The sequence below is a fragment of the Chlorocebus sabaeus genome, chromosome 16 (assembly GCF_047675955.1).
Source record: "Chlorocebus sabaeus isolate Y175 chromosome 16, mChlSab1.0.hap1, whole genome shotgun sequence".
Classification (NCBI taxonomy): Eukaryota; Metazoa; Chordata; class Mammalia; order Primates; family Cercopithecidae; genus Chlorocebus; species Chlorocebus sabaeus.
This window is the reverse complement of record NC_132919.1, coordinates 74,436,963-74,458,116: the sequence shown is the minus strand read 5'-3', so window position 1 is coordinate 74,458,116 and position 21,154 is coordinate 74,436,963. Positions and strand designations below refer to the sequence as shown.

The 21,154-nt window shown below is 43.8% G+C and overlaps 1 protein-coding gene across 12 annotated transcripts in view; it reads left to right on the top strand.

Moving 5' to 3' along the window:
- SKAP1 (src kinase associated phosphoprotein 1) overlaps positions 1-21,154 on the top strand; it is a 331,562-nt gene that overhangs the window by 4,732 nt on the left and 305,676 nt on the right. For 2 of the 12 annotated variants that reach the window (XM_037993386.2, XM_037993384.2), the window contains exon 2: positions 12,074-12,232. The exons of 7 other annotated variants lie outside the window; for them this stretch is intronic. In XM_037993386.2, coding sequence (XP_037849314.1) covers positions 12,214-12,232 — 19 coding nt within the window. In that variant the 5' untranslated portion in view covers positions 12,074-12,213. Of the gene's footprint in view, positions 1-6,536; positions 8,249-12,073; positions 12,233-21,154 lie in introns of those variants that run through there. 3 more of the 12 variants (XM_037993385.2, XM_073005388.1, XM_037993388.2) reach the window with 3 other exon arrangements.

The following is a 21,154-nucleotide window of genomic DNA, read 5'->3' as shown; positions in this document are numbered from 1 at the left end:
TACAAACAAAACAAAACAAAACTAAACTAAAAATTAGCCAGGTGTGGTGGTGCATGCCTATAGTCCTAGCTACTTGGGAGGCTGAGTTGGGAAGATCACTTGAGCCTGGGAGGTTGAGGCTGCAGTGAGTTGTGATGACCACTGCACTCCAGCCTAGGGTGGGCAGGAGACAGAGTGATACCCTGCCTCAAAAAAACAAAACAAAACAAAAACCCCATAAAGCTCATCCTTACCAATAATCAAATAAATGTTATTTAAAACAATATACCAATTTGTCAACTTGACAAAGGTTTAAGAAGGTTCTAAAAAATGTAATATATAATATGCTAGATAAGATTAATTCCCACTTGATATTCATCCCCACTATTTCTGGTGTGCTTTTCTGGACTGCAGAGTCTGTAAAGTAAAATACTACATCTTCCAGACTCCCATGTAGCTAGGATTCTGGATGTGAATTGGGTTCTGCAAGTTAAACGCACTTTGCTGAGATTTGTATGATGCTGCCTGCTGCTGTGCAGAGGCTTTAGCCGTGATTCTTTTGGGTTAGATCCTTCAAATAGTTGAGCCCTGTGGTAAATAATAGGCTTCATAATAACTAATGTGTAGGATGCTTTAAATAAGATAGAAGGCTGGGCACGGTGGCCTGTAATCTCAGCACTTTGGGAGGCCCAGGTGGGTGGATCATGAGATCAGGAGTTTGAGACCAGCCTGGCTAACACGGAGAAACCCTGTCTCTACTAAAAATACAAAAAATTTGCTGGGCGTGGCGGCACACACCTGTGATCCCAGCTACTGGGAAGGTTGAGGCAGGAGAATCTCTTGAACCCAGGAGGTGGAGGTTGCAGTGAGCCGAGATCATGCCATTGCATTCCAACCTGAGTGACAGAGCAAGACCCCACCTAAAAAAAAAAAAAAGAAAGAAAAGAATATTTCCTGTATATTAGCTCAAGGAAGTAAGTTATTTTCTCCCAATTTTGGCTCTGACTTCATGGCCTTGAACAGGTCACCTACCTCTCTGGATTTCAGTTTCCTCATCTATGCGGTGAAAGATGTATTAGATTATTTCTGCTGCCTCCAACATCCTAGCCCTATACCAATCAAACACAGGGCTAGCTCATTTCTCTTTAGGAGCATCTGTCATTCAGGTGACCCTAACTTGGCTTGAAGATCAGTGGGGAACCCCAGACTCCTGTTGTGGCAGATCAAATTTTATTTCCTTGGTCAACTCATTTGGTCACAGTAGAGACCACATGTACTTGCAGTGTTAGTATTTATGTGTTTTTGCCATTTTAGTTCCGTGACTCTTCTACACAAGTGGGTAGGTCATGTGGTTTTAGGGCGCCTAGGTCAGGGTCCTTAAAACTCTCCTGCCAATGATTTCCCATCTGCCCCCACCTCATCCTGAATGCTGGCATAATGCATTCACCATTAGAAATGGCTCTATTAGGTCAAGGAATTGTTTCTAGTTAAAGTGAAAATACATTATGAAAAGAAGTAATACATTAATGTATTAACCTTGGCTAACCTCATTAGCACTTATTACACATGAGGTTAGCTAACTGGTTATCATTTTGGAGGTCAGGGAGCAGATCTGGAGGAGAAAGGGAGCCTAGGCTTGACAAAGTTTGACTGGGGGAAAGGGTTCCCGAGAAAAGCAAGATTAGGTGAGGTGCTACAATGGGACACACTGGGAACCTTGGGGACAGCATGAATGTGTGAATGTACTTCTTTCTTTCTTTATTTTTTTGAGCCCAGGCTGGAGTGCAGTGGTGTAATCTCGGCTCACCGCAACCTCTGCCTCCCAGGTTCAAGCAATTCTCCTGCCTCAGCTTCCACAGTAGCTGGGATTACAGGCGCACTCCACCACGCCCAGCAAATTTTTGTATTTTTAGTAGAGACGGGGTTTTGCCATTTTGGCCAGGCTGGTCTCGAACTCTTCACCTCAGGTGATTCACCCACCTAAACCTCCCAAAGTGCTGGGATTACAGGTGCAAGCCACCACGCCGAGTTGAATGTACTTCTTTCCTTCATTCAAACAAATAAACATTTATCAAGTGTTCATTATATACTAGGCACTCTGTCAGGTGTTGTGGATACAGAGATGAGTGAAAATTAGTTGTGATTCCTGGGGAGATATGATCCAGTTGCGGAGAGGGATCAAATGTAAAATAGGCAAGAAAGTACTACGCACACACACACACAGATGTATATGTGTACATGTATACATCTTCAGTGCATGCACAAGATAAAGAGTGGCAAATTCTTGGGAGGCATCAGAACAAATTTCATGGAGTCAGTATTTCTTTCATTCCTCATATGAAGAAGGAGCTGTGAGGAGAAGGGAGGATGAACAAGCTGCAGCTACCTCATTATTTCTTATCTAGGGCCAGCCTTGATAAGGGAAGTGAAAACTCTTCTTTGTGATTGGATAATGAGACAAATACATTTATAGAAGAATTGGCGGCAGAGTCCCATTTGAATCCTATCCTTTGACCTTTGGCGGGCAGGCTGTCTACCCAGCATCTACCAGTAGCAACATGGGGTACAGCTTTTGGTGGCTGAGAGCATGGGCTTTGCTCTCAGACTCTCTGGGTTTGAGCCCTGGTTCTTTGACCTTGGGCAAAGTACTTAAACCATCCATGGTTCCGGTTTTCTTGTTTGTAAAATGGGGAAGAAAATAACACCTGTTTCATGGAGTTGGGAGAATTAAATGTAATAACACATAGAAAACACTGTAGTAATTACCACGAATTTTTCTGAGATTTGTTCTATAAAACAAAAATGACCTAATTCAATAGTAGAACCAAGTAATTCTAGCTCTAGTTCAGTATCTTTTACCTCACTGATGAAACTGATAGCTACTCCGTGGTGTTCCAGGGACTCTTGCAAATCTTTTTTATAACCCTTTGTCTGCCTTGTATTCCCATCCAGTTCTTTTGTAATTATGATCATGCCTCACATTCAGAAAATTCAGGACAGGAAAATCTCACTGTGTCAAACAGATACAGCTAATGATTTTTTGTTTGTTTGTTTTTTGTTTTTTTGTTTGTTTTTACTTTAAGTTTTGGGATACATGTGCAGAACATGCTGGTTTGTTAGATAGGTATGCATGTGTCATGGTGGTTTGCTGCACCTAGGTTTTAAGCCCTGTATGTATTAAGTATTTGTCCTAATGCTGTCCCTTCCATTGCCCCCCACCCTCTTACAGGCCCTGGTGTATGATGTTCCCCTCCCTGTGTCCATGTGTTCTCATTGTTCAACTCCCACTTTTGAGTGAGAACATGTGGTGTTTGGTTGTCTGTTCCTATATTAGTTTGCTGAGAATGATGGCTTCCAGCTTCATCCATGTCCCTGAAAAGGACATCAACTATTCTTTTTTAAAGCTGTATAGTATTCCATGGAGTATATGTGCCACATTTTCTTTATCCAGTCTATCACTGATGGGCATTTGGGTTGGTTCCAAGTCTTTGCTATTGTAAATAGTGCTGCAATAAACGTACGTGTGGCATGTATCTTTATAGTAGAATGATTTATAATCCTTTGGGTATATACTCAGTAATGGGATTGCTGGATCAAATGATATTTCTGGTTCTAGATCCTTGAGGAATCGCCACACTGTCTTCCATAATGGTTGAACTAATTTACACTTCCACCAACAGTGTAAAAGAATTCCTATTTCTCCACAGCCTCACCAGCATCTGTTGTTTCCTGAATTTTTAATAACCGCCATTCTGACTGGTGTGGGATGGTATCTTATTTTGGTTTTGATTTTCATTTCTCTAATGACCAGTATACATCTAGGGTTTTATATTCATATTATAAAATAATTATTTGTTTTAAAGGATAATTAATCTTTGTGAAGTTAATTTCCTATGTACCTGCAAAGCTGAATGCAGAATACAAAAACTTAGGTTTACATACATCTTAGAATCATAGAATTATGAAACCTTAAAGATGGAACAGACCTTAGAAATCATCTAGGCCAGTGGTTTTCAAATTTTTATTGTAGCTGCCCTATTTCTGTAAAAGTGTTATATTTCTTAGATGCATGATGCAGATGAAAGCAGAATTACTCTGATTAAACCAGGATGGGGAGGTGGAGTACTCACTCCTTTGCCCTCTTTCCCTATCCTGGAAGCAGCTTCTGAACATCTCTGAGTAAGCCAAAGGCCTCTAGGAACATAAATTTGAGTTCCACTGATCCCACTCAACAATTTCGTTTTGTACATTCCTTTTGTAAAACGTGTACTCCTATTTTTCTATTGATTCAACTGTCTTATTTTCTTTTTTAAATTATAGTTCTTGAGGGAAGGAACCTTTTTAATAAAAAAATTCTGGGCTGGATGTGATGGCTCACACCTGTAATCTCAACACTTTGGGAGGCCGAGGCAGGAGGATTGCTTCAGCCTAGGAGTTCGAGACTAGCCTGAACAACATAGGGAGAACCCGTCTCTACAAAATAAAAATATAAATTAGCCAGGTGTGCTGGTGCACTGTGTAGACTCAGCTACTCAGGAGGCTTAGGCAGGAGGATTGCGTGAGCCTGGGAGGTCAAGGCTACAGTGAACTGTGTTTGCACCACTGCACTCCAGCCTGAGTGACAGAGTGAGACTCTGTCTCAAGAAAAAAACTCTTAGTGGACTTTCTCTGCATGTGAGTATTTAAGGCCTTGTCAAAACCTTCCTGTTAGTGTCAGAAATGACCAGAGACTGTAATTATATATAAACATCCCTTATTGAATCTTTGAAAAGTGATTTCATAGAACCATAGAATTTTCATCTTGAAGGGATCTTGGAGAACATGTACTTTAACATTCTCATTTTCTGGATGTGGAAACTGGGGCCCAGAAAAGTGGTTTGGTTATGTCATGTAGTAAGTTAATGGTAGAGCTGGGACAAGAGTCCCGGATGCCTGATTCTTGGTTTAGGGCTGTTTCAACTTAATAACTTACACTGCTAGGATATTATAGATTTGTATTCCTGAGAACACACTTCAACTACCTACAAATCATCTTACTTTTCTCAATAGTTAGACCAGAGAACTCTCTTTATAATCCATGGCCTATGTTTTATTATGTGTTTTGTTTTGTTTTTGTTTTTTGTTTGTTTGTTTTGAGACTGGGTCTCACTGTCACCCAGGCTGGAGTGCAGTGAGTGGCATTATCACAGCTCACTGCAATTTTGAACTCCCAGGCTCAAGTGATCCTCCTACTTCAGCCTCCCAAGTAGCTGGGACTACAAGCATGTGCCAGCATGCCTGGCTAGTGTTTTTTAGTTTTTGTAAAGATGTGGTCTCATTATGTTGCCCAGGTTGGTCTTGAACTCTGGAGCTCAAGCAGTCCTCTCGCCTCTCAAAGTGCTGGGATTACAGGTATGAGCCACTGTGCCTGGCTCTGTGTAATTTTTTTTTTTTTTTTTTTTTTTTTTTTGAGACGGAGTTTCGCTCTGTCGCCCAGGCTGGAGTGCAGTGGCCGGATCTCAGCTCACTGCAAGCTCCGCCTCCCGGGTTCACGCCATTCTCCTGCCTCAGCCTCCCGACTAGCTGGGACCACAGGCACCCGCCACCTTGCCCGGCTAGTTTTTTGTATTTTTTAGTAGAGACGGGGTTTCACCGTGTTAGCCAGGATGGTCTCGATCTCCTGACCTCGTGATCCGCCCGTCTCGGCCTCCCAAAGTGCTGGGATTACAGGCTTGAGCCACCGCGCCCGGCCAATTTTTTTAATAATAAAAATTAAGAACAATTGACATGAACAGATGTCCATGATATAGTAAATGGAAATGCAACTATTAGATGTGTCCCTTTTTGTTTAAAGTTTTGGATATTTCCCTAAGGTTTAGCTGGATGTATTTTTCTATGGTCACTCTTGACTCAAGTAGCTAGTGAACACCCAAGAATTTAATGATATAATAACCACATCTGTTAATTTTTATAAGTTGGCTTTCATGCCTTTATAACTCTTATAACAACCATAAAGTTATAAATTTACTTTCTTATTCTTTTTAACTATTACAGTGTTGCATAGTATCTATGCATCATAATTTTATAATTTATTTACCCAATTCCTTATTGACAATATTTAGGTTATCTCTGAATTTCAAAAAGTTGCAGTGAAATTCCTCACACATACATCATTTTGCATATCTGTGAGCATTTTTGTGGGATAGATTCCTAGAAGTGAAATTGCTGGATCAAATTTTGAGATACATTCATCCTCATATTCTTCTTTTGTTGCTGAGACAAAAATGAATAAACTTCAACATCTATACATAACTTTGTAGTCTATTAAGGTTTTTACACACAGAAAGTTACTTAAACTTTTAAACATCTGTGTGGGTTTATGGATGGGAAAATGAGGCTTAAATAAGTTAGTTATTTGCTCATTCTTAGGGCTAGGGAGTGTACAGTCAGATTTGAAAACTAAGCCTTCTCACTCTAGGTATAGGGCTAAAAGTCCCCAGCGAAAACACAGAAATAAACTATTAACAAAGACAACAGGAAAGTGAATATATTTTCTTTGGGCATAAGAGCCCACCAGTTTGGTCTGTTGGTAGCTATCAGCTGAAGCAAAAACATCATCTGGCCCTTACCCTGATGCCTTACTGAAGAGAGCACCAGCTTTTCTGTCAGAAGCCATCTCCATCTTCACAAGCCTTTTGTTTTTTTTTTCTTTTTTTGAGACAGGGCTTCACTCCATTACCCAGGCTAGAGTGCAGTGATACAATCTCAGCTCACGGTGCTGCCTTTACTTCCCGGGCTCAATCGATCCTCCCACCTCAGCCTCCTGAGTAGCTGGGATGACAGGCATCCACCACCACACCTGGCTAATTTTTGTGTTTTTTGTAGAGATGGGGTTTCGCCATGTTGCCCAGGCTGATCACGAACTCCTGGGCTCAAGCAATCTGCTTGTTTCAGCTTTCCAAAGTGCTGGGATTACAGGTGTGAGCCAGCGTGTCCAGCCCATAGGTCTTTATTTCCTGTGCAAGTCTCCCAAACCAGATGTCCCCTGTCCCTCTGAGATGAGGCACCTTTGGTGAAAAGTGGATGTTTTTAGATAGAGGTAGAGCATGTCTAAGAGTCCAGACCTTTAAATTATCTTGAGAACACTTTGGTTGTATCTCCAGAAATGATCACTGCCATAGTCTGCCATGGTGACAAGCGGTTCAAAGGGTGTTGAGAAAACTATTTGTGTCCCAGATGCAGAGGAGAGGAGAAGCCCTGAGACATGTAAATTAGACCTACTGGACGGGCCTTTAGGAGCAAAAAAGCTGTATGCGTGTGAGGGGAGAATGTGGCATGAGACAGTTTTTCTTCTGGACACAAGGAACCCTGTTCTGGTGAGCATCCTCCTCTGCTCCAAGGACCTGCATTTCAACTTGCCAGAGGGTTTTTAGCATGACCTGGCCCCATGAATGTCCAGTGACAGTAAAGATATCCCTAGATAAACATTTCTTTTTTTTTCTCTCCACCAGGGCCCTGTCCATGCTAACTTTTTTTTAAACTTTTCAAACCAATTGATGGTAAAGCATACATCAAGTCTTACTCAGTTTAATGGACACTTAGCGGGTGCCTACTATGTGTAAGGCCCTGTGGATGCAAAGCTGAAGAATACACAGAGATCTCTGCAGAAAGACTAGGGGGGCTTCTGTAGCACCTCCATTCTCAGCCACCCAATCCTACCCAACCACAGTATCTCTTGGGAGCAGATGCTGCTGATGTGGGCAAAGCAGAGTTAGCAAAGGCATGACTTGTCACACACCACTGCCACAATCTGTGGCTGTAAGGGGGCCTCAGCGACCTTTTGGGCCTGGGCTGTTTGGTTCAGCTTCCTCTTCTGAGACCCCATCTCTTAGCTGCATATTATGCTAGCAGGACCCAGGGAGATTTATTTGGTGACCTTTCTGGATGCAGAATCCAAGCAGGGGGAGGGAGAAAATCAGCTCCGAAGCGGTTAATTTTACTGGCTCCTAAATTGATAAGCGGTGGTACGTCAGTCTGAAATGAACTCGCCTTGTTCGACGGGGTTCTAAGACAGCGGAACTCAATCAACAGCAGGCTGCACGGTTCAAGGCTGCAATTCATCCCGCCGTGCCTCTGAAAAATGGGAGGTGACAGTTCATTTTGCCAGTGACAGTCTGTCGGTCTCGCTCGCTGCTTCTCCTGTCGATTGCCTGGCTGAGGTGAAGTGCAGCTCAGAGACACCCTCGTTTGGTATTCTACTCAGCTGAGCAGGATGGTCCCAGGACCCAAGGTGTGCAAATCTTACTGCCCCTACAGCTTGTCTTCTTCCCTTTTGGGAAGCTCTGAACTGCTCATGCATGATTATGGGTCCCAGGAGTCATCTTCCCACTTCCTGTCCTTCACCTTTCCCTCCAACCTTCACTTCCGGTGGACTGGGCTTCCTCCTGTCGCTGGGACCTTGTGAAACAAAGCTAATCTGTTCAGGAGCCTTCCAGCCTACCAGTAGAGGACTGTGCATAGGCAGCGACACGTGGGCGTGGTGCAAGTGGGGGCACGAGGGAACACCAGACACAACCAGCTGGGCTCTGCCTTGGCAACCACAGCTTTAGTTTTAGAGGAAACCCTTGAACAAGGGCAGAGGGAGGGGAAGGAGAGAGAGAGAGGAGAGAGGGGTGACTTTATGAATGCATGCACCTAATCCCAGGCTGCCACCCTTACCTAGTACTTTCTACTTCTCTGAAAATGACAACATGTATTTGAATTAGAGCTCATGTGTCTTTGCTAACTTTCCTCATTTTGATAACCGCACTGGGTGTTTGTGTTTTTTTTTTTGAGACGGAGTCTCGCCCTGTTGCCCAGGCTGGAGTGCAGTGGCACGATTGGCTCACTGCAACCTCCGCCTCCTGGTTCAAGCAATTCTCCTGTTTCAGCCCCTGTTACTGGGATTATAGACGCCCACCACCACATCCAGCTAAATTTTGTATTTTTAGTAGAGACGGGGTTTCACCATGTTGGCCAGGCTGATATTGAACTGCTGACCTCAAGTGATTCGCTTGCCTCGGCTTCCCAAAGTGCTGGGATTATAGGCATGAGCCACCATGCCTGGCCTCGTACTGGGCGTTATTTTTAAGGGAATATCCTCATTCATAGAAAATACTGCTGAAGTTTTTAGGGGAAAGGAGCATGATGATGGTAATTTACTCTCAAATTCAGAAAAAAATGTAAATTAATCTAGTACTAATTACTTTTCTGTAATTAATATTTTATTCATTATGAAAAATAAATTCAATAATTGATTATTATTAAATTTAATAATTAATAATCAAAGTTAATAATTGATGATTCCAAGTGAATGGTATACTTGAGTTCTAGATACTATGGTAACTTTTCTGTAAGTTTGAAATTATTTCAAAATAAAATTATTTTTAAAAAACCCAACAGGCCAGGCACAGTGGCTCACGCCCATGATCTTAGTACTTTGGGAGGCCAAGGCGGGCGGATCACTTGAGGTCAGGAGCTAGATACCAGCCTGGCTAACATGGAGAAACCCTGTCTCTACTAAAAATACAAAAATTAGCTGGGCATGGTGGCGCACGCCTGTAATCTCAGCTAATCAGAAGTCTGAGGCAGAAGAATCGCTTGAATCCGGGAGGCAGAGGTTACAATGAGCCGAGATCGCACCATTGTACTCCAGCCTGGGTGACACAGCAAGACTCTGTCTCAAACAAACAAACAAACAAAAAACTAACAGACTTACCTTGTAGCACTTACTCAATAATCCTTTATTGAGGACCTACTATACACCAAGCATAGTAGTTGCTGGGAATACATTAGGAAATAAGATACGAAAAATCTGAACTCTTAGGAGAAGAAGACAGGTGGCAGGTAGACAAATATTAGGTTGGTGCAAAAGCAATTGCTGTTTTTGCCATTACTTTTAATAATGTTAATAATTACAGATGGGATGTGAGTTTTGCATAGCAGGTGCTAAATGCTACAGGAATGTAGGAGACAGATATATAACCCAGGCTGGGGAGCCAAGGCTGGTTACCAGAGGAAATGAAGTTGAGACTTGAAGCATGAGCATAGGTTAGTTGGGTGAAGGGGAAGGGGGAAGAGTGTTGTAGACAGAAGGAACAGCACATGTGAGCAAACGGAAGTGGAAGTGGGTATGACTCATTGAAAAACTGCAGGAAGTCTGTTACTGAAGATGACGGACAGTAAAGGGTCCATGCAGGCAGCGAGGTTGGAAAGATAAGCAGGAGGTTATGGTGGTGGTGATGGTAGAGACTTGTTAGCCATTGTGAGGAGTTAGGAAGTATAATATTGGGAAGCTACTAAAATTTTAATTAGGGAAGAGGCATGGGCAGATTTTTTAAAATGACATCACTGGTTATAGAGTGGAAATGGGTTGGTGGGGCGTATAACCAGAGGGTTGCAAGGTAGAAGATGATGGTGGCTTGGACCAGGATGGTGGCAATAGACTAGAGAGAAACAGATTGTTTGAAAGATATTTACCAGCTAGACTTGGTAGAGGAAGAAAGAGGGATGAAAGATGACCCCCCCCCAGGGTTCTAGATTGGGCAACTGGATTATCCATGGTGCCATTTACTGACCTAAGGGAGTTGGAAGGAGGAGGTGACTTAGCCAAGAAGAGGACAAGTGGTTGTAGAGTCTGAGTTCACCCTGCACATTTCTCATCCAAAAATGTAACACCAAGTATAGCAGAATGGATATAGGCAGGATGGAACTAAGGCTTCAGTGAGTGGAGTGAGTATAATAATATCCCTGGTTTTCAAGGGTTCAGAATTTGACACTTTTCTATAATGATTCAGGCATATATAGGCAGGTCTGAAGAACAGGTGATATGATGGATAGATTGCTTTTTCTGTGCAGCAAACCTACCCATTTCTTCCAGAAATAACCATCTGTGTTGTTTAAGAATTTCTTTCCTCCCCTATTCCACACAGTTTCTGTACGGGCTGCTATGTTGTTGACACCACCTCACACCCCACCACACCCTACCCCCACCCTCCCCATGGCCACAATGTATGCAGGTTGGGCCTATCAACTACTGGAGTATTAACAACTTGGACCGACATGAGTAATACATAAATGGTTGCCTCTTCCTCCTCCTTAAAACACTAGAAGGAACTTTAGGGCATGTTCCTGGAGTCAATGGTAAACCCTGGGAGCTGGACAAACCCTTGGTGCTTGCCACACCAGTAATGCTAAGCTTGAGCCAGGGAAGCCTGCTACTTACAAGATACATGTTAAATGCTATAAAGGGATCCTGGAAAAGGTTGGGAAGTCTCTACCTTTCGAGATCATGGAGTTCTGGCATGTTAGACCGAGAAGGAACCTTATTTCCTCATTTATAGTTGGGAAACTGAGTCCTTTAATAAAAAGGAAAGACAATTAAATTACCTGTCCTAGACGGTTTAGTTACTCAGCAACCAGAAGACATAATGTCAGACCAGATGTTCCTTGGGGTTCCTATAAACTCCGTTATTCTTTGATCTTGTGATTCTGTGTTGGACACCAGACAATGACACCCCTGAGCAATCAGGTTTATACTCTCCTCAATGGCCTTAGAGAAAAAGTGTGGCCTGGGTGGGGACAGTTGTGTGGAAACCCACAGTCCTGTCACTTAACTATTTTCTTCTTTAGAATCTTCTCTCCTTTGGCATCAGCTGACACAGGAAGTGGTAAAGCTATTATCTGTAGATTCAGCCAAATCACCATTTCCTGATTCTAATGTTCATCAACCACTTTTGAATCCTCCCCCCACTTCCCCTCTATTTTAGTTTGAGGTTCAAAAGCACCCATGAGGTAAATTAATACTTAGCCGAGCAGAGTGGGGCCCTGATGCCCTTGTGGTTCTGCCATTAATTTGCTGTAACCCAGGGACATCCAGGCTAGTCATCATGTTTCTCTCTGTAGGTTAAAGGGTTTCTAAAGTTCCTTCCAGCTCTGAAATTCTGAGATTCCTTGTTGAATCTCATTCTGCAAGGGGAAGTTTATGGACCAGCTCCCTCTGGGAAGAAAAATGTTTCATGCAACCCTATGAATCTCATCTTAGTCCAGATCTTTTTTGTTTGTTTTTGTTTTTCAGAACACTATACTGGAAAAGTAAAAGAATCAGAGAAGCAGGATAACTGGCAACTGAAGTCGGCCAGCATCTCATGTGAATTAGAAATGGAATCACAGGGTGCTAGCATCCAAGTGACCAAAGAAACTCTTTGCTGAGGTGGCATGGAGTTTAAGGAAAGAGGTTATGGGGTCCTCCTTTAATGCAGCTACATTTCCCTCTGAGCCTCTGTCTGTTTCCTGTCAGTTTAGTGCAAAACCCTAGTCTACTACTCTGGGCTGGCTTAGAAAAAAATGCATCCTGGTTTTGTTCCAATTCAGGATAGAGGTGGGGAAGTCCTGCTGAGCCTCTCCCACAGCGAGCCTTCCCCTCACCACTGGCAGCACTGACACCAGTGACTAGCATTCACTTCTTGGGGTATGAGTCCACTGAGGGTGGGAGGATCCTCACATTAAGCATTATTGGGTACCATCTTAAATTGGGGACTTTGGAAGCCCTTGCCCTTCCCTTCCCCAGGCATTTTCTCCCTGGAGGGAAGATGTTGAAAGTTGGAAATTAAATGACTTGCCCAAGGTCACACTGTTGGTGACACAGCAGAGATGAAAACCTTGGCTAATCTTCTGAGTCTTTGGTCTGACCCTTATGCCACAGCTGCTCTTTGTATAAGGGACAGTCTCACCTCCCAAGGACACTGGGCAAGGATGCCAGGTATTGATACGACTGTTGTCCCAGTGCCCAGTGACCTTCTATATCCTGCAGCCTGCTCAGACAGTAGAGGAAGCAGCTCTGGGGCAGAGGGAACTGCCATATGCAGAGCTGCCCTGGTGAAGATAACAGGTTGTCTGTCAAGGTATGAAGACTATGTAGGGCGAGGACCACAGAGCTTCCACTGCAGGAGAAATTAAACCTGTCTCGCACACCAATCCCAGTGCTCTGATTACATTTACAGAGGTCACGGCCTGCATTCTGTCACCATGGAAACCTTTCAGGCTGCCAGGGTGTTGTCTGTGCTTGAGGTTGATATTTAAAGGCGAAGTCGCAGGCCGCATTGCTGAACTATCAGCTGCCACAGGCAATTGCTCTCCTCCACCAGCCTGCGTCCTGGTGCTTCATCCCAGAGATAAGAGGAAGGGGAAGAGATGAAGAAAAGGGCCCACCTGTCTCTAACAGGCAGGTCTTTTTAGTAGAGCCAGGTTTGTAGGGAGGAAGGCTATAGGATGCAGGTGCTGGGATAGCAGATGAAGGGCAATAAAAAAGGGCCCCAATTTTGTCAGAATATAAGCATGTTCTCACAAGTGCACAGGCCCTCATGTTGAGTGCATCCCATTTTTTCTCTGATTCCTCCTCTAACTCATGAGCACATGTCATAGCGGCCATATGGAGCTGGGGAAGCCCCCTTTGCCTGAATGCCCTTGGTGGTTTCGATTTTGCACATCTGGTAGCTGCGTGAATTGTGCTGATAACAATATAGCTTATGAAGGATCCCTACTTTTTCTAAAGACCCCATAGCACTGTCCTGGAAAAAGCTACCATGGGAGTGACTTATCAGGAGTCCCAGGTGTTGGAAGAGGTAAATAACACCTGATTCAACAGAGTAAGAAAAGAACACAAGTGCTGACTCGGCTTGTGACCATCAATTTTTTCTTTAGTCTCAAGACAATTATTTCCACACCATTGAATGGAGTGTAGATAACACGGGCACCTTAATAGGCTGAGAGCAGAGGCTGTTTAGAGGAGATTTCAAGCACTGTGAGCATAAAATGAACATGAATATTCTGCAATATGCGTCTTACAACTTGTCATTAAGTGGATGGCCTCAGTGATGTGATGCAACAGGCTTTGATTGGAATATTGAGCTCTGAAAAAGGAAATTCTGCATCAATAGTCTCATGATGCGGAATATCACGTATTACTCAATAAAACTTGTCATTGTGTTGAAAGTGCAGATGATAAAAAGTACAGCAGCAGATAGGAACAGCTTGATCCACAAGGCACTTTTCTTTAGGAATTTACAGCCATTCCCTGAAGCTTCTCAACTGTCCTTGGAGGTAGAACATGGTATAGCCTGAAATTACAACTCAGGAAATCAAGTGGATTTGTTTGATTTAGTTTCTAATCCTCCAAACTATGAAGACTTCTTTATCATGTTTTCTATTTCTCCACTTACTTATCTTTTCATTCAACTTCTCATTCAGTTTCTTTTCCCTTTTTCTTTCTCACTAGCCTCATCCCTAGGCCATCACCCCTCCCACACACTCCCCAAGTCGTGTCCGTCTGCCACAACCCCAGCCCTTCTGTAGAGCTTAGCCCTGCTGGCAGCTCTCCAGACTAAAAAGACTGCAGACTCCTGGGATATGATCTTCCTTCTGATTGGTTCATTGCAGGGTCTTTATTTATAGTGGAAACTTTGTTTTTGCTGCAATGAGTGAAAAGAGGAGTTAATATCTCATGCCTTCCAGATCAGTGTTTCCCCCATGTGGTTTGGAGAACACTGGAAGTATTCTAGAATAGATAGGACAGGGAGGAAATCTCTGGAGGTTGGCAGGGAGAATCTGATAACCTTGATTTGTTAGAGCCTGGTGCCAAGGAAGCCAAGGCCATTCTATTCATCTCTTTAAAGGCAGATTAGCTTCATAAAGAGGAAAACTCTCATCCTTGGCAACCAATGACACCGATATCTTGGTCACTCCTCAAATATATCTTTAATGAGTAAGAAAGATCAAATGAGAGATTATGGATAATTTGTATAAGTATTTATTGAGCATCTGACAGGTGCTAGTTTTTGCGGGAAATGCAGGGACAGTAATCACTAAACTTCACGAAGCAACTACCATGCGGCAGGCAGGTGTAAGCAAAACATATATTAGCTCTTTGGATCTTCACAACAACCTTGAGAATACAGTTACTATTGCCATTTTACAGTGGAGGAAATTGAGGCATATGCAAGATAAGTAACTTGTCCAAGGTCACAGCAAGCAGTGGCAGATTTGAGCACAGGGCTGTCTGACTTTAGGGCCACTACATTCTATACTCTATCACCTCTTTGATGGGGTCAGAACCATGCTTTGGGATAAATACTCTGAAGCTTATGTGAGGGGTGGCATGGGATGGTGGGGAAATTGGATGAGGGAGGCCGGGTTAGAAGCCATTTCAACTTATCACTTCCCAACAAACATGTTGAGAACCAAACCCAAAGAGGTGACATTAAGGATGCAAGGAGGGTAAGGATTCAAAAGCCACTGTGAGGAGGTAAGACTAGTGGCCATAGTGGCTGTTTAGAATGAGTGAGGAAGGGTCTAAGATGACTTCTATATTTTGAGCTTGAATTATCAGGAAAACAGAAATGCCTTTATAACATTACTTTTTTTTTTTGGAGACAGAATCTCACTCTGTCACCCAGGCTGGAACGCAGTGACACGATCTCGGCTCACTGCAACTTCTGCCTTCTGGGTTGCAATGATTCTTGTGACTCAGCCTCCTGAGTAGCTAGGACTAAAAGCGTGCGCCACCATGCCCAGTTAATTTTTGTATTTTTGTAGAGATGGGGTTTCGCCATGTTGGTCAGGCTGGTCTCGAACTCCTGGCCTCAAGCAATCCACCTGCCTTGGCCTCCCCAAGTGTTGGGATTACAGGTGTGAGTCACCACACCCGGCCTAACTGTTATAATTTATGGAGCATATACTATATACATACATCATCCTACTTAACCCTCACAATAACCCTGTAAGGTGGGGATTATGATCTCCAATTTTCAGATGAGGAACTTGAGGTTCATGGAGCTCTGCCCAGAGTCTTTGAATAGGTAGGTGGCAGAGCCAGAAATGGGACCCAGGTCTTTCTGATTTGTAAGCCCATGCCCTGTCCACTGAGCTTTCTTGCTATTGTAATAATTAAGGAGAGAGGAAATAACAATTTGGTGGAACTGCTCAGATATCCAGGTGGGAATGTGGGGCAGAGGTACAAATCAGCAAAGCAATCTATACAAAGGGGAACGTTGTAGTAGCATGAGAATAAAACCACTAGAGATTCAGAGAACAAAGAGAGAAATGAAAGAAGAGGGATGGGAGAAAGGCAAGTAGAAAGCTTTGGCGAATACCTATGACTAGAAGGTGATATGAAGAGAGCCAAAGAAGGAGGCAGGGAAGTCACAGTTAAGATGGACAGGAAGAGGACCAGATAGGGCAATGCCAACCAAACTGGGTGCTTACAGCAACAGCACGTGGTCAAGACCATCCAATGGTCCAAAAAGAAGGCTGGTGAGGACAAAGGAGAGTGGAGAAGGAGGTCAGTGATGCTCTTGGGAGAGATATCCCTTTGGTGGTGTGAAGACAGGCAGGCAAGGTTAAGAGACGGAGGAGAAAGGACATGATATTTGATGGAGGAAGTTGATGGGGGCAGGGAAGGAGAGGAAAGGTTGAGAGTTGGAGGAGGTAGAGGGGTGGAGGGAAGATCTTGATTTTTAAGGATAGAGAAGACCAAGGATGTTAGCAGGCAGAGGGAAAGATTGAAGATGAAAAAGAATGTGAGACTGAAGATCTCAAATGTGGTGTAAGAGAGTGCGATCACATTCTAGTGGAGGGATGAGAGGAGGCAAGACAAGAGTCAAACTGAAAAGCAATGCAACATGAACTGATGGTGCCATTTTGTGTATGAAAGATAGTGTGGTTTACACAGGAAGAAAATGCTGTGGGAAGGGGAGTCCAGAGATATTTAGGAAGAGAGGCTGGGTATGGTGTTTGGCTGGACACGGTGGCTCACGCCTGTAATCCCAGAATTTTGCGAGGCCAAGGTGGACAGATCACCTGAGGTAAGGAGTTCGAGGCCAGCCTGGTCAATGCGGTGAAACCTTGTCTGTACTAAAAATAGAAAAATTAGCCTGGCATGGTGGCATGTGCCTATAATCCCAGCTACTAGAGAAGCTGAGGCAGGAGAATCGCTTGATCCCGGGAGGTGGAGGTTGCAGTGAGCCAAGATGGCACCATTGCACTCCAGCCTGGGCAACAAGAGCAAAACTCCATCTCAAAAAAAAAAAGAATAATATTTAGAAAGAAAAAAAAAATGAAATGGACACTGACACAATTCTGAAGGCAAGGAAAGAACACATCTTGAGGACCTAAAGGTCATTCCAAAGGATATCCACTAGGGCAAAGGTATTTTTACTTGCTTTCTTAGATTGAAATAATCAGCCATTGCTGTTTTTATCTCTTACTCTAGTGCTTCTGTCTGTATTTGAGAATGCTGGTGAGTCTGATTAGATTACATCCACTCATCTTAGTGTCAGTATCCTCCAAAGCACATGAGCACATGTGTAGTGCAGGCCAGAGCTTTCTACCAGCTTCTTTTTTTTTTTTTTTTTTTTTTTTTTTTTGAGATGGAGTCTCGCTGTGTCGCTCAGGCTGGAGTGCAGTGGCACAATCTTGGCTCACTGCAAGCTCTGCCTCCCAGGTTTAAGGCATTCTTCCGCCTCAGTCTCCCAAGTAGATGAGACTATAGGTGCCCACCACCACACCCGGCTAATTATTGTATTTTTAGTAGAGATGGGGTTTCACCGTGTTAACAAGGATGGTCTTGATCTCCTGACCTCGTGATCCACCCACCTTGGCCTCCCAAAGTGCTGGGATTACAGGCATGAGCCACTGCACCCAGCCTACCAGCTTCTAAATAACTGCCCCTTCTCTCACCTTGAATCCTCCTGCTCCAACTCTGAATTCTAAGACCTGTAGTAAAGTGAGGAATAAGAAAGGATAAAAAGTAAGGAAGGGGTTTGGGAACTTAAATTTTTTTTCCCTTTGAAATAACAGATGAAAGGAAACCAAAGAAACCCAGTTCGACTTTAGAAAATTGCTGTCCTTCTACCTTCAATCTCCTTAATCCCCCAGAAGAAAAGATTACTTCTTCCATCTAGTTTCCAAAGTTATGTCTGCAAATATATAGTCTATAAAATTAGTCTTAACCTCATCTGCTCTCATGCAGATTAGCTACACAAACTGTTTCCGCATCTCACTGAGCGCACAGCTCATCTGGCTACAGCTGATACATTCTGAGTCCTCCCATCTCCACTTCAGATCCCCAAGAGAACCAATCAAAAACAGAGAATGTCAGAGTCAGCAACCTCTTTGGTCTTCAGGTCCTCTGCTGGGCTCAGCAGTGCCCAAGGGAGATATCTAATGTGGTCTAAAGGATAGGTAAAGAAGACTAAAAAGAAAAAGGATTGGGGACAATAGAGAAAAAATAATAAGAGGAGTGATAGATAAGATAAAGAAGAAAGAAATGTTACTATTCATTTATTTATTTGAGACAGGGTCTCAGCTTTGTTGCCCAGGCTGGAGTGCAGTGGCACGGCAACCTCGAACTCCTGGGCTCAAACAATCCTCCTGCCTAGGCCTCAAGAGTAGCTGGCACTACAGGCTCATGCCACCATACCCAGCTAATTTTTGAAATCTTTGTATTTTTTGTAGAGACAGGGGTCTCACTATGTTGCCCAGGTTGGTCTCCAACTCCCTGTCTGAAGTGATTCCCCTGCCTCGGCCTCCTAAAGTACTGGGAATGAAACATTACTATTTAGATGGAGAAGGGCCAACAGCGATTACTTCACAGAGTGGCTCAGTGATCCCTAGGCTGTAACTATCTATCTTAGGTATTTTTCAGTTCTACAGGAGCTTTGTACCAGATTCTAATGCATAGCTCCTTGTAAGCTGGGGGACCCTGGTCATAGTGCTGGGTCTGTTCCTTATCTTGAATTTGTTCCCTTTGAAGATGCATTTGAGTTTTTATCCTGTTCCAAGCCTGTGCCTCATTGAGAACCTGCTTATGGAATTGCTTCCTGATATGATATGAGAAGCTGCTTATTTTGTTGTATGTATTAGGGCAGAGAATCTAGGAGTATGAGCTGGAAGGGGAGACCATTGGAAGTGTATTTGTGTGAGTGTGTGATTAACAGGACCCTCCTAAGTTGAAGAGTTAGCTAATTGGTAAGAACAAGGCTTCTGGCAAACCGTGGAAACTCTTCATTTTTAGGCCACTGAAGTAATATGCCCAAGTTAGCATCTTATGTCCATCTCCTCTGCCTCCAAGGTGGTATGATGCTTGGTTTCTGGGGCCTTGCAAAACATACAGTGAGCCTGGTTCTTTGCACCGACAGGACGCATCATCTCTCCTTCCACATCCCTTAATGAAGTGTGCAGCTCTTGTCCTCATTAGGCCCCAGCATTGTCAATAAAAGAGTCAATAAACCCGGTTGATGGGGTTGGGACCGAGAGGCTGAGAGGCAGTGGCTGCACATCCACAGGGCAGACGTCAGCTCTGCCACATGTCATGACCCAGCATTCAGGGATCAATAACAAGCTCGGAATAAAGCCTCAGAGCCTGCCCTCTGCAGTTTCCTCTCCAGACCTATTTCAGCCAGGGCAGAGCAGTGCCAGCCAGCTCCTGCTTTGCTTGCAGTTGTTCCCACTCCATGCCATTCTGGGTGCCAGATGCTTTTGTTTCTTCCTGATTGGGCCCTCTGGACATCCCATAGATGCCTATTTAGTGAGTGCCCACCTGGCATGAGAACATGTAGACAGCATTCCCAAGCAGCTCAGAGGCCAATACAGGCTCTATTTTCTGTGTCTTCTGTCTGCTGACAGTGCGTGAAGGGTCCCGGTGGACAAGGCAGTGTATTTTCTGCATGTTGTGCTGCTGGACTCCATTCCTGGCTGTTCTGCATCTCTTTAGATCCCCTTATCTTATCTAATTACAAGAAATTCCAGATTAATTTCATGGCCTCTGCTCCAAAGGACCTCTTATCTGTGAGGGCCTTGTATTTTAACCTTGTCATTCTTTTGTTGTTTGTCTTTAAGGGGCGGGTAGCTAAGAAGAGGGTGCTAAGATCTTGCTGGAATTGGGTCTGGGGGGAGGGGAAGAAAAGGGAGGCAGACAGACCTGAGATTTGTGTATTCTGTTCCATCCTCCTGCCTGTGTGCAGAGACAGCGGGCTGCTTTCTTCCATGACAGCCACATAGTACCCAGCCACACAGAACAGGACCCAGGCAGGGACTCGGCTACTGCCAACCTCTCTAGATCTCTTTGATATTTCTGACAGAGCAGTAAAGGATTCGTGACTATCACGTTTTGCCTTGCCTCTCTTCACCTCCTCAAAGACTCTTCGGTGTGGTTTCCATGGCTACCCCCAATCAGATTTGGCTTTCTGCGAAATTGGATTTCAAAGAAGGACAAGGCTTCAAAGGAATTTGTCCATTTAACAGAATGTCATTAGGAGTGAGGCTGACTGCTGAAACAGGGTCCTCAGATGATTAAGGAAGGGCTGCGTTCATGTGTGGAGGCAGATTTCTGTCTGCAATGAGGAACTTTGATGCAACATGACAATACTGTATTGGAATCTGCCAGTCACCCGCTACATACTACCCGACTCTGCACCTCCCTCTACCCCTGTCTCTCCAAAACCCAGAGATTCTTGTAAGGAAGGATGCATGTAGAATACGTACACTGTGAGTTTTTGCTGTTTTCCTTGGTGTAAGTAAGCTATGATAGGCAGTGAAGCCTGCAAAGAAGTGCAGTTACCTGGGTTTTTTGCTCTTTATCAAACAATTCATTAGCTGGTAGCCTATATTAGTATGTGACACCATATCCTTGAACAAGAGGGGGAGGTTATCAAATTTTCTTCTGTTGCCAAGAGGGAAAGCAAGGCAAAGTTTAGGCTGACATACAGGGGGACTTTGTTTCCCTTGCTGTATTTTTTTTTTTTTTTTTTTGGCAACACTTTAGATTTACCAAAAAATAACTGAGATGATAGCACAGACAGTTCCCATGTATCTTTCCTTGCTTTTTAGTATGCACCATAAGTACTTCAAAATGGTCCTAGAGCAGCTACAATTTTATAGGTGAAGTGGTAAAGTTGGTAAAAATGCCATGGGGGTACCTGGTACTTGATCCCAAGCCTGAAAGAGGTAGTCTGCCCATTGCTATACTTTCTTTTTTTTTTTTTGAAACAGAGTCTTGCCCTGTCACCCAGGCTAGAGAGAAATGGCCTGATCTCGGCTCACTGCAACCTCTGCCCCCCGAGTTCAAGTGATTCTCCTGCCTCAGCCTCCCGAGTAGCTGGGA